Source organism: Perissodus microlepis, chromosome 15 (genome assembly GCF_051167445.1).
Source record: "Perissodus microlepis isolate ML-2025 ecotype Zambia chromosome 15, ASM5116744v1, whole genome shotgun sequence".
NCBI classification, from domain to species: domain Eukaryota; kingdom Metazoa; phylum Chordata; class Actinopteri; order Cichliformes; family Cichlidae; genus Perissodus; species Perissodus microlepis.
The window spans coordinates 24,104,370-24,121,640 of NC_140475.1; the positions used below are offsets into that span (position 1 = coordinate 24,104,370).

General features: G+C 39.0%; 2 protein-coding genes and 1 pseudogene across 2 annotated transcripts in view; 1 reads left to right on the forward strand and 2 right to left on the reverse strand.

Annotated features, from left to right (window-relative positions):
- Positions 1-17,271, forward strand: part of mei4 (meiosis-specific, MEI4 homolog (S. cerevisiae)) — an 81,606-nt gene that overhangs the window by 27,959 nt on the left and 36,376 nt on the right. The gene's annotated exons all lie outside the window — the stretch shown is intronic.
- On the reverse strand, positions 1,090-5,422 carry LOC146372218 (uncharacterized). Its single transcript, XM_084953297.1, has 4 exons — positions 4,855-5,422; positions 4,576-4,746; positions 2,421-2,584; positions 1,090-1,176 (listed from the first exon to the last, which is right to left on the reverse strand). The coding sequence occupies exons 1-4, from the start codon at positions 5,420-5,422 to the stop codon at positions 1,090-1,092; spliced, it is 990 nt and encodes a 329-aa protein (XP_084809423.1).
- On the reverse strand, positions 5,951-8,461 carry LOC146372219 (histone-lysine N-methyltransferase set-1-like; annotated as a pseudogene).

Here is a 17,271-nt window from a genome sequence, read left to right on the forward strand (position 1 = left end):
TTACAAGCTGCCCCGTACAGAACTGAGATCTTTCACACTCTCGGCAGGCTGAGTCAACGCCACGAACAGACCCCTGCCTCAGCTCTTTGTCAGCAGCAGCAGACCCCATGAGCAGTGTGGAGTGAAAAGTAGTTCTCAGCATGGAGGATTTATTTTGACAGGAGAACCATCATGACAGTGGCAGAAGTGAGTGGGTGGATTTTATTTGTCTCCTTTCATTTTCAAATGTTTTGATTTTTCTTGCCAACATTAACAGGACCATCAGAGAAAGTTAACACTCCTTCATAATAGCACATCACTGGGTGACAGAAATTTATCACCGACACATTCATTTCAAAACAAAATACCCAGTGGTGTGTCTTTATTTCACCTCACGGTGCCTTTAATAATTAACCTAAGCTAAAGGTTTAATCTAATTCTAAACATACTCTGCACTCTTAAACTAAATGCAGAGAAATATATATTTGCTTTGGTCTTCGTTTTAGACTGGTTTAGGACTTCAGTCTTATCATTGGATTTGTTTTAGACTTATTTTAGTCTTCAGTTCGAGCTTTTCGCTGGTTTTCGAACTTGGATTTGGACTGATTTTTAGACTTGGTTTCAGGAATTTGTTTAGTTTAACTTATTTCTGATGTTGTCTGTGTTCTGTGAACTTTACTTTATTAATGAGCATACAGTTATTAAATAGACCATTTGGAGTAAAAGATAAAAATAAATGTGTAAACTTTTATTACATATATGTAAGTGTGACCAAGTGGTCGGCGGGGCTATAAAAAAAAGTAATAAAATGACAACGCCACCAAGGGGAATTTCACCCCCAGGAAATAAAATCATTTGGGGATAAAATTTTATTAAAAAAACAAAAACAAAACAATGTTTGCACAGGTTCAGGGATGCAAACTGAAGCTGGCCCAAATATTAACAATTTTATTTATTAATATAAAATAAGATAAAACAACAATGACAGCACTGAATGTAGTGTCATCTAAATTACAGTCCCAAATTACAATAAAAATAAAACAAACAACTGGGACTTACCAGCAGCGGTGGACCAAAATGAAAATCATACAAAAAAAACTCCACTACAGTCTATTCACCCAGTGCTGTACAACAAAGGAAGTGTGGAAAATGACCCACCACCTGAGGTCCCACGGCCGCTGGTGGATCCTCAGTTCGCTGAAATAAAAGCACAAGACATACACATTAAAAGGATAAAACATGGTACACCAAATAACAGGCTCTCTATATAATAATAATAAAAATTAAAAAAAAGAATTAAAAGAAAAACTGACATCTTTACTTACACACACACACACACACACACACACACACACGCGCTTAAGTCCCATTTGGGGTCACATTTCTTAACTCCCACCCTTTGGGGACACCACTTTCTGTATGGTTTAGAAGCAAGCTGGCAACTGAATTTTACTCCTCCAAGTCCATAGAAATAAAAAATCACTTGAGATTTTCATTTTAAGCAACATTTGTCTATACAGTATTTTTACCTTCCCATTGGGGACAGGGAATGTTTAATGTCCCCTTTGGGGTCTTCAGCGATACACAGATAAACTATTTTATGCCCCTTTTGGGGACGTTACTTCCATTTGGGGTCTTCAGCAATACACACATACACAAATTATGTTATGCCACTTTTGGGGTCGTTACTTCCATTTGGGGTCTTCAGCAATACACACATAATCAAACAATTTTACTTCAGTTTTGGGGATTTTACTTCATCAAAGTAAGTACAAGGCAATGTTATGATTTAACCATCTAGAAATGTTTTAGTATGCTGCTGCTGCTCAGTGTCACAATGTTAAAAGTCATCTTTTTCTACCCAACCTAACAATATTCATTGCAATTAGGTCTGCTAACTTGACAGAATCCAATGGATTTGCCAGAACTTCAAAGTCAGGTCATTACTTATTATGAAAGAAATCACAACTTATTGTGCCACAGAACCATTTAAATATTCTGCTTCTTTTATTCCTACCGTGTTGTTTTTAGCAATTTACATGCACTTCATGTATACACAGGAACTTGCAGCAACAAAGAAACAACAAAATATCTGCACAATTCATTAAGTGCTTCTACCTGCAAATGTAAAAAACTTTGATTCCAAATACATTTCATACAGTGTGAAGTGGACACAATGAAAACCATGTTAAGAAAAAGATGTCAACTTGAAAAGTTTTGTTTTTTCCTCTCAGAATGAGAAAAGGTTTTAGGCAACAAAATTACACCTGCTTACTGAACCTGAAATTTTTTGAGTGCAACGTCTTCAAAACATCTTCAGAACCATTTTACCAGAGAAACAGGAAATTTTAACTCACTGAAATCACAAACAGCCCTCAGTCCTTTGCACAAGCTTTTTTTTTTTTTAAGGCAGTAATGCGATTTCTAACATAATTTTTTACCCCAGTCCAGTTTCTGTCTTTCAGTGCATAAGGTTCTGCATTGATGCATTGAGTGCAGTCCAGCTTCTGAGGCACCTTGCATGTGTTGATGAAACGCATCATGTGTCTTTCAACTGCACGTACCTCATGATCTTCCCACTTACATTTGGCGTTACCTCGGCTGCCTTTGAAGAAAAGAAAACAGACATCAATACACTGCTTAAAACCTTTTCAATATCAAATGTTTTCCTCCTCTACTCAATGAATAATGTCATGCATTTAATATATATTCTTAGTGCTTATTTGCTGATTATATTGTTTTATGTATAAGAGAGGGCCAGCGTTGAGTGTAAACTAGGTCGCAGGCTGATAGAAAACTGCATGCTTTTGCAGAGCATATGAGCTGCAGGCAGAAAGTGAAACTAAGTAGAGTGTTTGATCGAAACTTAAAGTGTGTGTGACGTCTAGAGGAAGTATATAAATAACCAGACTGCCTGCTGCTGCTTCAGACTTGAGCTGATGTCTGTGTGCTTAGTCTCCATTTTCCGTAAAATGTAAAATTAAAGATCATTTTTTGAGTTAGACCACTTTGAGCCGTTAAAAGAATACAAAGAACTGAATTTAATAATTGGTACCGTGACCCGGATTCTTTTGCGGCTGAGAGGACTAATTTGGACCTTAAGGTCAGTGTTGGGGAGTAACGGAATACATGTACCGCCGTTACGTATTTAAAGTACAAAATATGAGTAACTGTATTCCGTTACAGTTACCGTTTAAAAAGGTGGTATTTAGAATACAGTTACTTTGTTGAAATAAATGGATTACACTGCGGTACTTTCCTGTTTCATATTGTGGTGGGTCAGGACTAATGAGGACTGTTTGGGTTTTGTTTGACAGCTACGTTCTGTTGTTCCAGACGGCAGCGTTACGGTTGCCATGGTTACAGGGCGACGCTCTCTCTGCGACTGTGTTTCCTGGGTGAGAGAGAGCGCCTTTTTGTTTTTGTTGTGCTAAGCTAATAGGCAGAATGCTACAGGTATAACTCTAAAGAATGTAGCCTCATGGGCAGTGTAGTCCGTGTTGCAGGGAGAATGGACTGCCATACCCATTATGTGTCTGTGAGCAAGAGGAGGGAGAAAAAGGTGAGTGGAAAAGTACGAGCTGTCATCGAGCAATAACGGGAGCTGGAAGCATGTAAATAAATGGTAAATGGCCTGCATTTGTATAGCGCTTTACTCAGTCCCTAAGGACCCCAAAGCGCTTTACACTACATTCAGTCATTCACCCATTCACACACACATTCACACACCGGCAATGGCAAGCTACGTTGTAGCCACAGCTGCCCTGGGGCGCACTGACAGAGGCGAGGCTGCCGGACACTGGCGCCACCGGGCCCTCTGACCACCACCAGTTATAATAATAACCACTGCAGCCAAGAAGAGTGCCTGATGAGCCCAGCTGTAAGTACGCTATTAAGACTTGACTGTACACTGTGTTCGTGTTTTCCTCCGAAAACAATAAGTTCCGTTGGAGCAGCCTTTCAACGCCTCTGTCTCTCGCAAGAAAAGTTGACCCACACAACAACGTAAAGCTATTTTTCAGCTACGAGCCGACACGGACCCCGCCGTATTAGTCAGAGGTCCCTTTACTACGGTTCAGAGCCGCAGACCTTCAGTAATAGTAATAAATCACACAGCAATAGTACATTCACGTAGTTGTAAAAAGCATGATAATATATTAAGTAATCCAAAGTATTCAGAATACGTTACTGTCATTGAGTAATGTAACGGAATACGTTACAGAATACATTTTGGGGCATGTATTCTGTAATCTGTAATGGAATACATTTTAAAAGTAACCTTCCCAACACTGCTTAAGGTATGATCTGATATGAGGCGGACAACAGACCGGTCTAAAAAGATTTAAAGGTAGGCACAAGCCTGTTCAAAGTAAAAGCAAAATTGTGCATATTGGATGAATTCTAAATTATTTGTTCGCCAAGTTGATGATCGTCACCGTCAAAAATTTCCTCAGTAGTGGTGAAATTAAACTAAACTTAATCATTTATAACCACATGACCCATCACCTTTTCACTTCATTAATTCACTGAACCATATTTATTTTTCTGTGCCAATGTATAAAGTTTATGTTTATGCCAAAACAAATTGGTCGGTACCGTTTTTCAAGGGAGGACTGAAAGAAGTCCTTGGAGATGAAGACGTCCCTGGCCCTCTGTCTTCACCCTGATCCATTGTCTCATTCTCTGGTGTTTTTGTTGCCTCCAGAGCTGATTGAAGAGGCTCACTCTCATCGCTTGAGTTATCAGAATTTTCCAGATCAACTTTTTCTAAAGGTTAAATGAAAATAAAACACCGCCAGAGCATTTAATAATTAAAATAAATAAATAAATAAATTATTATATTTTAGAGCATCCTAATAAAATTTACACTCTTACCTTCAGGGTCAATTTCAATATCATCAAGTGTTTGGCCTTTATAATGTGAAACAGTTCCATTCTCCAGTGCCAAAAGCAATTTGCTCATCTTAGCAAGCTGAAGTGTTCCCTGAGGCAAGCAGTAATACTGCCTGTGCACACGTATGTCATGACCCAGAAAGTCTGCTAGTTGATCTGCTTCATTTTCTTGAAGATTAAGCACCTGCGACATTGTTGCGATATGTTTTCGGAGCCTTGTTGATGTTAAGATTTCAGGGTGTTTTGCTCCACTCTCCTTTGCAAACATTTGGATACAGTCTCTTCCTCGATAGGCAGATAAAGCTCCTGGTCTAGCAAACATGTAAATGTTCTCTTTGGGGATGCCACAAGATTCACGAGTTTTCACAAGGAGCTCCATTGCAGAGACCATTGATGGTTTTAGGAGAATAGGAACTCCTCTCCCTCGTTTTCCACAGATTTCTACTCTGGTGAAGAAATCGCACATTTTTTTCTCAAGTGAGGTCAGACAAGCAGCCATGTCCATATTGATTTCTGACTTTTTTCTGTCTTTAAAGGTGGACACCTCCATTCTTGATACCTCTCCTTCTCTTCTTCTGTTAAAAATGATCACTTGAGCAAGTGTCACTTTGGCAAGCATTGCATAGCTGTATGGAGTTGGAGTCAACCTCAGCATTCTTTCAGCACCGCTTTTAACAGTCTCCATATGGCGATCCAAGCATTTGACATCATCTGTTAAAGGTAAAATCTATGGTGCATTCCACTTAGACTCCTTCATGGTTGTTGTTGCACCTCTGGTGATCAGTCCCTTCCATCTAAAATTTTTGATAGCCTTAAATTCTCTGGCAAATTGCACAAGGCTTGAGTCTGTCTTCTGAGGACAAATTGTCAGTCTCTACAAGCTCACAGATAATTCCCAGATTGTTGCCAATTTTTAGAGCTAAGGTAGGTTTCTGGAATGTATTTCTTTCAGGACTGTACCCAGCCACCTCTTTCACTGCAGATATCAAATGGTTGAAATTTGCAGGATAAAGCAGTTCCTCTGCTTTTTGAATGGGGGTATTCTTCTGAGCTATAAGCAGCAGAGGTTCATCTTCATCTAGCTTCCTTCAGTGTCTGGAACATAATCAGCATCACTATAGTCTGTGTGATCGGATTCATCAGAAGACGTTTCTGTATATGTCGAGACCTTGGGGGAAAAAATAACATCTCTTTAAGATTTAAGACATGATAGAAGTATTTTTTGTGACAGATTAAAAGTTAGAGCCATTTAAAGATAAATAAAACATGTATATTAAACATTTTCCACCTGTTTTTGTCTTGAGGACCTCTTTTTTGAGAATTCGACGAAGCAATTCTCAGATGCTGGTTGAAGTAATGATGTTGTGGCAACTATAGGAGGAACTGCAGCCTTAAAGGATGGACAAAAATCAAAAACTGAGTTTCTAAAAGTATCATATTATTACAACATATTTTTGATACCTATAACACCAAATAAGGAAATATTAAACTGTAAAAGTAATACTGGTTATAGCATAAAATTCAACACTGGAATCACTGGTTTGAGGATATACATTTGAAAAAAAAAAAATGTCATTTAGAAAATAAGGTTGCATAGGGTATTTTTTTAAGAGGGATATGAAAATTAATATTAAAACAAACCTAAACTGCACAGCAGTGTACTTGTTTAAATTCAAAGACTTGTTACCAATATTTCAGCTACCTTCTGTGCATCTTCCAGAGTTTCCCTGGTCCTCTCCAAGGAGAAATCATGAGAATATTGTAGTGGCTTTGAAGATACAGAAATTCATTATATAGCAGACATATTTAACAATGATAAACAATCTTTGTGTTTTCAATTACACAGTACTTGTATGGACAGAACTTTGTTAAATTAGTTAGGTAATAAATGTATTGCGTGTATAAGAAAAAGCATCATGTAAACAAATGACGGCCTAACAGTAACTGTTATGCTTATTGTAGCAGTTAGCTAAAACCACTAATTTAGCTTAGTTTGCCCTGGGTTCAGCTTTGACAAATATGATCGACTGTTATTATTATTAGGCCTCACACTTACAACTTTTGGGGACGTTTCTAACACAAATACACTCTGCTTTAACCTAAGTGAGGACAGTAAATGGCAAACTGAACTAAGGCTACTCATAAGATACTGATGAGAACATAACACTTACCTGAATGCAGTGTTCAAGATCGCCGGTTTGGTTGCTGATCTCATAGGTAGACTTATCCTGAAAACAGAGACATGACTTCACTTACAACTACAAAAACATCACCAACTACAGTCATCATTAGGCCTCACACTTACAACTTTTGGGGACGGTTCTAACACAAATACACTCTGCTTTAACCCAGTACAGGCTTTAATGCAAGGACAGCGTGATGAGCCAATGCAGCGGCCCCACAGACCACACCCCACCATACCAGTATATTCACTGATATTAAATACTATTATCTTATCGAAATACAAAACATACTTTGTATTTCAACTCAAAAATAAAAACACCATGTTCTGAAGAGGTTTAAGAAAAACTTGAAGAGGTTTAAAATTTAAGCTGTTTTAACAGTACAGTTTATGTGATATCTTTGGGCCAAAATCAAATATAGTTAGACTTATTTGACATCATGTGCAGCAATAGTGCAATGCAATAGTTTACCATCTTGCGCCAAGGCCAGTCAGCTTTCCTGTAGTCATAAGTTATTTCTTCTCCTGGGTCAATGTCACGTAAGGCAAACAGGCAAAGATGTGGCCTTCCTTCAACTTCAACTGTTTTCATCTTACAGCTAGGCCTTCGGTGGTCATCATTCACAAGCCTTCCTAATGACTTGTCTTCAACAGAAGCATCAATGCTTAAAGAAAAAAAAAGTATCAACAGTAGAGTAAATCAACATACTGTGTGGCATGTTACATAAATAATAGATATTTGTAGTAGTGTATTAAGTATAGCATAGATCCAAAATACACTGTAACATGAAATATTGTCTTACCACCAAGAGGTTCCTTTCCATTTGAAATCAAATAAGAACACTTCCACCGTATCATTGAACTTGTTTTTTTCAAGACAAGGATCTGCTTTGCAAAGTTCTCCACGGTATTCAAGAACAAATTCCCCCTGTTTGAAAAACTGAGGCAATTACACCACGACCTTTAAAAGAAGAAAATATTGCTCTAGTTTAAAAAACAAAAAAAAACAAAAACGTTTCCACCAATTGTAAGACATTTTAAAACTTATGAATAAAGTTACTCTTCTTTACACAGCCTATTAAAAAACTATAACATAAACACTTGATAAATGCAAATGACATGAGCAAGGTTATCAGTACTGAATGTCTAATTTGCATACAGGAGCGAAGTGTTACTGTTTATGCGTGCTGTAATTATCAAAATGCACAAATGACACTATACCTTTGCATGGGCTGATGAATTGCTCTGTTAGACCAGTCTTGTCAGTTTTCAGTTTAATATAGTGTTCTGCATCATGTTGAGGATTAACTCTTTTTCTTCTTCTACCTGATGTTTCCATCATAATATCAAATGCAAGATTTCTTTTCTGTAAAAAGAGATTTAAAGACCTAATTATTCCCTGTGTTCACCAACTCCAAATTAAAATACAGTATGCCTTTTCTTAAACGCTTATGATAAAATATAAATATTTGATAAATTATTAAAAATATTTGTTAATTACTAAAGCACACTATCAACTCTCATGATTACATTAAAGATTACACTGAAATTTAATATTTGTACATTACATTTGTTTTTCTGTTTTATTCGATTGACTCAGTAAAGAATGGCAGGAAAGCGGGGCAGAAAGAGAGGGGGAAGACACTGGGCAAAGGACTCGAACTCAGGCTTGTGCCAAGAAAAAAACAAAACAAACTCAGGCTGGTGTCAAGGCCACCGCGAAAACAGCTAACAAATAAATGTCACCACGCTAATGCTGTTCACAAGACAGCAAAAATCAGCGATCTGGAGAAGGTTAGGGTTAGGATAACAAAGATCTCTTTTCCACTTCTTCCATGTACAAGTTATAAACTACCTATTCTTCAGTGACTGGAACGCAAGTGAAGTAAGAGGTGTAACATTGTACAAGACCATTGTTTCATCTGCCTCCATAATGGCATCTCTCACCTTCTCGACAAGTTGTTCTGGATGTGGTGTTCAGAGCTGCCTACCAACAGGTTGAGCATCGAAGCCAGAAAATTTGAGATGTTATAGGTGGCCATGTTGATCATACAGAAAATTGGTCTTAAATGTACACCCTGTTCATATAAACAGTAAGCCATAGAATCAAGAATTACTTACCTGGATGTTTGAGCATGCATCAAGACAGTAATCAACGTATTAACATTATCTGTGCAAAGATGAATACTTCTGAAGTAAAACAGTGAAAAATTACAGCACTTTAAAGGAATAGAAAGCCAGGTATTTGGCATATTTTGGCACCTTTTGTGAGTTGAAATTTCTTAGGTATTGAACAGAAATGATTTAACTTTATTTACATACCTAAAAAGGTTTCCCTTTAAATTCAGAGGGGCTGTAACTTCGGCTTCTATTGTCCGATTTGTGTTGATTGACATCTCTTTTTAATTGTTTGAGCTAATAAAATCACAGTAATATGGCCACGTTCACGTCAGTCCCACCAATCAGAAGTTGCAAGGCCAAAAAAAATGCGTGACCTCGCCATGGTCCAATCAAATGTCTGTAACTGGGCAGAAAATGATAATTATTTTTAAAAATAGTAAACAGCTCCAAGGCATTGTGGGAGAAGGAAACATTCTGTAGTCCCATATAGATGTTTAAACATTGGAAACAACAAGCAAAGTCCGATTATAACGTTACTAATTATTGATCATAAAAATATTGTGGTCCGATTTTGCGGCTGGTTCGTTGATTTTTGGTCAGAGTGTGACGAAGCTTGCAGTTCTGGAATCTGTAAGAGCTTTCTTTTCAAAACCATGTATTGTTTGTTTGGTTAGCTGAGGCTCCGTGCTGATGAGGCTCCACTGTGTTTGTTTACTGACATTTCATGAAATGGTGTAACTGCTTTTGTGTTTGTTTGGTGGTTGTAGAAATGGTAGAAATGGATAATATGAGCGTTTAGCTGAGATTCACAGGTCTCTATGGATACCATGTATGCCAGGACTTAATATTAGTGAGCTTGTCTTGCAGCCGATTAAACGGGATCTAACTCCTTTTTGCCCCCAGTACCAGGGCTCAAAAGGTAGTTCCAGAACAGTGTCAGCCTTCTTTATGTATGTTGAACTTTTTTAATCCCTGGCTCTAATGCTGCTACTCTATCAGATCATGGCAGAAGAGACGACTCTCTACAATTTACATTGGCTTCTTCTGTGATTAAATGACAGATTAAAACAGATATGTATGGGAACATATGAGTAAATCAGTGTTGTTGAAGAAAGAACAATTCTTATTTTTTTATTTTATATTTCACTTGCTGGCACAACTGCTGTAAGAAGACTCTTAAGAGATGTGCTATCAGGAAGCGGCTGCAGTCTTTATACTTAAAATGGCAGCACAGAAGGATTTGAAAGAGAGGACTTGTAAGTGTGTATCCTTGTAATCTTAACATAGATTAGCATTATAGTGGCTCTTTTTATCAATACAGATATAAAGAGCCACATATTCATCATGACTCAAGTGTTTGTGATCAAGGAAAAAAGATTTCAGAATATGTTAGGAGATATTGGATGGTAATGATTTCTATTGATATACTGATCTTTGTTGAAATTGCAGATTTCCAGTTGCATATGATTGATTTGATTTGTGGATTTGATTGATTCAATTCAATGTTATTTATACAGCAACAATAGGCAAGGCAAGTTTATTTATATAACACAATTCAACAACAAGGTGATTCAAAGTGCTTTACAGAGACATTAAAAAACAAAAACAGCATGATTTAAAATTTAATAAAAAACACTAGATAAAATCAGTAGTTAAAATATAAGTTTTGAAATTTAAGCTTAAAAGTGTGGATTTGGTGCTTTATTCAAATGCAGCTGAGAATAGGTGAGTCTTCAACCTGGATTTAAATAAACTGAGTGTTTCAGCTGATCTGAGGCTTTCTGGGAGTTTGTTCTAGATATAAGGAGCATAAAAGCTGAATGCAGCTTCTCTGTGTCTGGTTCTGACTCTGGGAACTGATAAAAAACCGGATCCAGATGACCTGAGGGATCTGGAAGGTTCATACTGGGTCAGGAGGTCAATAGACTAATAAACTCCAATTTGTTCACATAAATGGAGAGTTGTCTTCACACACTGAGGTTAATTATGGAGTTCCATAGGGTTCAGTGCTAGGACCAATTCTGTTTACATTATACATGCTTCCCTTGGGCAGTATCATCAGAAGGCATAGCATACATTTTCACTGCTATGCAGATGAAACCCAACTTTATCTATCCATGAAGCCAGATAACACACACCAATTAGTTAAACTGCAGGAATGTCTTAAAGACATAAAGACCTGGATGGCCTCAAACTTTCTGCTTCTTAATTCAGATCAAACTAAGGTTATTGTATTCGGCCCTGAAAATCTTAGAAATATGGTATCTAACCAGATTCTTACTCTGGATGGCATTACCTTGGCCTCCAGTAACACTGTGAGGAACCTTGGAGTCATTTTTGACCAGAATATGTCTTTCAATGTACATATTAAACAAATATGTAAGACTGCTTTCTTCCATCTGTGCAACATCTCTAAAGTTAGAAATATCCTGTCTCTGTTAGGATGCCTGGGTCGTTGACCCAGGGTTTTGAGTTTATTATATTATTTATCATTTCTAGTCTTTGGTTTCTTTGAGTTCTGTCTTATGGTTTATGTCTCTGTGTTCTCTAGTTGCTGTCTCCCCTGTCAGCTGTATTCCCTTGTCAAGTTTGCGTCTCTGTGTTATGTTTCCTGTTTTACTTTGAAAGTCTGTCTCATGTAAATGCGTCTGGTTTTGCTTCCTTTGTCTTGTTAGGCCTGATTTGCCCCAGCTGTGTTTCCCTCCTGTTACCCATTCCCTGATTGCTCCCTCTGTGTATTTAAGCCCTGTGTTTCTCTGTGTTGCGATCTACCCTTATGCCATGCTGTGTGTTCTGTCAGTCGTCCCGGGTACGTTTGTTTTGCTATATCCAGTTATGTTACATTTGAGTTTAGCATTAAAGCTGTTTTGAGTCCAAGTTTTGCCTCCGAGTGTCTGCACCTCGGGTCCTTTTCCTGCCTGCACAAAGCCATTTCATAACAGTCTCAGAGTGACGCTGAAAAACTAGTTCATGCATTTATTACTTCCAGGCTGGACTACTGTAATTCATTATTATCAGGATGTCCAAAAAACTCACTGAAAAGCCTTCAGCTAATCCAAAATGCTGCAGCAAGAGTACTGACAGGGACTAGAAAGAGAGAGCATATTTCTCCTGTTTTGGCTTCCCTTCATTGGCTTCCTGTTAAATCCAGAGTTCAAAATCCTGCTCCTCACATACAAGTTCTTAAATAATCAGGACCCATCTTATCTTAATGACCTTATAATACTAGATCACCCCATTAGAGCAATTTGCTCTCACACTGCAGGCTTGTTTTTCGTAGAGTATTTAAAAGTAGAATGGGAGGCAGAGCCTTCAGTTTTCAGGCCCCTCTTCTGTGGAACCAGCTTCCAGTTTGGATTCAGGAGAATGACACTATCTCTACTTTCAAGATTAGGCTTAAAACTTTCCTTTTTGCTAAAGCATATAGTTAGGGCTGGACCAGGTGACCCTGAATCCTCCCTTAGTTATGCTGCAATAGACGTAGGCTGCTGGGGGATTCCAATGATGCATTGACTATTTCTTCTTCAGTCACCTTCTTCACTCACTATGTGCTAATAGGTCTCTCTGCATTGAATCATACTTGTTTTAATTTCTGGCTCTCTTCCACAACATGTCTTTATCCTGTCTTCCTTCTCTCAATGCGTCACAGCAGATGGCCCCACCCCTCCCCGAGTCTGGTTCTGCTGGAAGTTTCTTCCTGTTAAAAGGGAGTTTTCCCTTCCCACTGTCAAAGTGCTTGCTCATAGGGGTCATGTTTTTTTTTTCTCTCTGAATGTATTATTGTAGGGTCTACCTAACAAAATAAAGTGGCTTGAGGTGACTGTTGCTGTGATTTGGCGCTATATAGATAAAATTGAATATAAAACAAAGTGGATGAGCAACTATGTCATTTTGCAGTAAGGTCAGTTTTTGTGGAGAAATTTCTGTTTCAAATCTGAGACTCTTGCTGAACTCTAAATCCAAGTAGTTAATGTGAATTTTTTTTGTACTTAAATAGATGCATGTCGACATGCAGAGATGCATGTCGAGATGCATCTCGACATGTACCTCGAGACACACATTGATATACACTATATTAACCCGGATTCTTTTGTCCCCGTGATAGAACCGAGAAAACGGACTCAGTGTGTTAAAACATTTATATTTCTTTTTATTCAATCATCTTCCGGAAGAGAGAGACCCCTGCACAGCTCAAACACCAGTTGCAGGAGCTCCAACATTTTTAGCTCAACCTGTGTCTTATATGGTGTTAGTTCTGTACTTCAGACATCAAACAGTTTCAAACATTGCTTATATGGAAAGTTCCTCTTTTCTGTGTCTTATCTATTAATATGCCTGTGCACTAAAACGTCCCGTTTTTTTAGTCTGGCTGAGCACTTAGTTTGTGAGTTAAAAGTGGCCTTGCTCTACAAGCCTTCATTATTAGAGTACAAAACAATAATAGGAAAATAAGAATAAGTATATTGATTTCATGACAACTAAACTTTGTGGTGCCCGAATTTATGGACCTGCTTGATTTTTGTTTAAACAATTATTGCACACTTTGTAAATCCAGTAAACTTCTTTTCACTGTCTCCTATATGATATATTTAACTGACATTTTTATTGTAACAACCAACGATTTATAAAGGAAAATAATGGCTATTAACAAAGTTGCCCAAACTTTTGCATCCCACTGTATTAGTATATTTTGTCATTAGTATAATATGAAATAAATTCTACATGTGTCAAGTCGTGTGCCAACATTTGCTGTGTAGTAGAACTGAGACATTAGTCATTACAAAAATTTATTTTAAATAATATTAAAATTCTCAAACAGGAAAAACATTAAACATAAGTATTTAAAGAGAGACAGGAATAAAAGGACCCAGCTGCTCTCCAGAGCAGGAACAAGGCTGAGGAGGAAGTGCTCCATTAGAGACTGGCGTGGCCTCTTCAGGGACACTAGGATGGCCAGCTCCACCGCCGATGGACCATCCTGGGACCCGTCCCTCATCTGCCTCGGAGCGGTCCTCCTCTGTGGGCCTGTAAAACAAAACACAAAGAAATGAGAAGGCTGCTACTAGATTTTCATTTTCAACATTGAGAGAAAAAAAACAAACAAAAAAAAACACCCACACAGGATCAGATTGGTTGTAGATATTTAGTAAAGGTTCTCACAAGGGAATCCCACAGAGTAAAATGCTATCATACATACCTGTGGGTGCAGCAGCAGGAGCTCAGGGACTGGGGAGCCAGGAGAAGCAACAGGGGATGCTCTGCTGCAGAATCAGTTGGTTCTATCAATACAGTATTAAATGTTAACAGGTTGAATATAATAATCATAGAGTATACAGTACTCCCTCATTTATTGCAGCAGGGGTTATAACTAGCCCCTCACCACGCACATGAACATTACTCACAAGTTGATTCTGACAGTGCAAACCTTTGTAGATTGCAAAACATTATGCCGCGTTTTGTCTTCATCTGCCTGCCACGTTCGTGCGCCTTTTTCCCTCGCGGTGCAGGTGTCTATTTCCAAACGAGGGTCATAGTTATGGGTGTTTTTGTGCTGTTTTTTTTTTTTCTATTGGACGTGATGGTTATCAAAACCAAACATGATAAATTTGGCAAGCGCAGGAGACACAGCACAGAAGAGATTTGTCAATCAGGCTGCAGAATGCAATGCTGTACGGTGCAGTAAAAAAATCAGCGAAAAAGCGAGGCAGTGACGGATGAGCGGGACCACTGTGTGCTGTTTATTAATAAACAAAATATATTCCTATATGACAACATGCATAAAAGCAGAACAGTATTTGTACATCAGTGGGAAAATAGCAGTGGCTTGCTAGCTTTTGTGTGGCTTCCCTGGGTCAGTGAAAACTTTCAAAAGAGAAATGAATGAACTTACTAGGTTGCCAGCTTCACATATCTTCCTCCAAGCTCGGTCCTTTATATTCCTGTCTCGGTACAGAAAGCAGCTGGTGTCGTACAGCTCCGGGTTGTTTGCTATGGCGTTGATTAGCCTTTCCTCCATATTGAATGAAGGACTTTGGCTGGATCTGACTCCTTTGACCTAGGTCAGAGCCACATCACCAGGCTTCTGATTGGTTGTCGCGGCGCAATTTGACGCTGGAGTTCAGATTTTTCCAACTCGAGCGGTTGACGCGATACGCGTGTATGCACAGCAACACAAAAACTGACGTGCGTGGTTTTTTTCGCGAGTCAAACGCACCAGATGCGATACACTGACATGCATTTCACACATTTTTTTCGCGACACAAATCTGCTTCCGAATTTTCGTGGGACCTGCAATCGTGTGTCATCGTGCTTTTTCCATTGACTTTACATGTAAACCTGACGCTCTGGCCGCCTCTATCGCGTTCGGTGTGAACACACCGTTAGGTTTTATGCCCCAGTTTTATACTTGGCTTTGGAGTTGACGTCACGCTGCAATGCATTGTGAGACCGCACCACCATTTTAGTATGCCATGAATCAAAACAAACACACTGTGTTGGAAGGAAGATTGCTATGAACCACACTTAAAAGCAGCTCAAAAAAAAAAAAAAAAAAAAAAAAAAAAAAGGGACGTATAAAGACAGATGCAAAGAGATGGTACTTGCCTGATATATTCTCGTACCTTGTCTGTGGAGTCAGCGCATAAGTTGGTTCGCGCATACACGGCGAACCAATTTCGCAGCTATAAATCTCTGGAGGCGCACATCCAATTCACCAAGGATTGGGTACAAGATTTGGCTATTTTTAAGCCTTCACGTTGTGAATTCGTCGTCATCCAAACAAAGGTAAGGGCTCTCTGTCCTGGTCACTGTGTCCTTGGGCAAGACACTTTACCTTACCGCCTACTGGTGTTGGCCAGAGGGGCCGATGGTGCGATATGGCAGCCTAGCTTCTGTCAGTCTGCCCCAGGGCAGCTGCGGCTACAACTGTAGCTGGCCTCCACGAGTGTGTGAATGTGAGAGTGCATGAATAGTGGAATTGTAAAGCGCTTTGGGTGCCTTGAAAAGCACTATATAAAGGAGCGGTCATACACACACACAAAAATCCAAGAAATGTCACTTATGGGGACAGGGGAGATTTTTGGATTAAAATATGTTTTAGAGCATGCTGAACATTGTTAGAGGTAAATCTAATTGGGGACAGTGGTTTTGGTCCCCAAAGGGAGAGGTGTCCCCAATTGACTGGTGTGTAAGCTGATAGCACACACACGCACACGGTGCTAGTTACGATTGTACGTAGCCCTGCAGTGCAGAGGAGCCCTGAAACAGCAGCTTAAAAATCAGGCGATTGGTCACTGAGAGGGTGCGGCAGCAATCGAACCCTACAAACAAAAGGGCAAATATAACGGCTTACCCCAAGACCGGAGGCGCTATACTGCACGGTGGACGCAATTCAAACGCTTCTCCCCACCACGGCTGGAGGAAAGAAAAGAGAAACGGCCACACTACAACGAGCCGCAGAAATATTACTACTAGTTTCACTACTTACCTGTAGCAGTCACACGATCCGATCATCTCGGTAAATTAACCTATAACAATAGGCCAGCATTTACTGTGTTGCGCCAGAAGCTCGGGAGGAATGAACCAACAAAAAAACGGCTTCCCTTTATACAGACAGACACCACCCTGTAATCAATATGCAGGTGGGTTCCTAATTAGCCCAATCACATGATACAAGGAGCGAGTGCAGCGGAAAGAGAGAGAAGGTGAAGCAAGCAAGCAAACAACCAAGAGAGAGAGACACGCGCAACCCATCCGGCCACATAAGTATAAAAGTACATCCAGTTCTCAGCTGGAGATACTGCAGTTTTTTGGCTGACCTTCATCTTTAAACTAATCAGATCAGATTCAGTCCCACGCGGGCTTAAAGTGACTAAAACTTTGCAACACATTCTCACTCCCAAAGCGTAATATTTTACGCTAGGTGACAAATCGTCAACATATTACGCTTCTGGGCATCCAACACGTCCCTAAATTATGAAATCGGAAAAATGAGGAAACATGAGAACCGTTTGGAATCAATCTACACATGTTTGTTCATTTTACTTAAATCGCTTTGGAAAACACTATTTAATGTCATTATAGTGCTGGTTAAGGTT

Bases quoted from the DNA above. Each gene is read 5' to 3' on its own strand.
- LOC146372218 (XM_084953297.1), bottom strand. From the start codon at position 5,422: ATGGAGGTGTCCACCTTTAAAGACAGAAAAAAGTCAGAAATCAATATG. The intron at 4,747-4,854 runs GTAAGAGTGTAA...TTTAACCTTTAG, and splicing joins TATTGAAATTGACCCTGAAG to AAAAAGTTGATCTGGAAAAT. The intron at 1,177-2,420 runs GTAAAAAATTAT...CTTTTATTTCAG, and splicing joins AAGACAGAAACTGGACTGGG to CGAACTGAGGATCCACCAGC.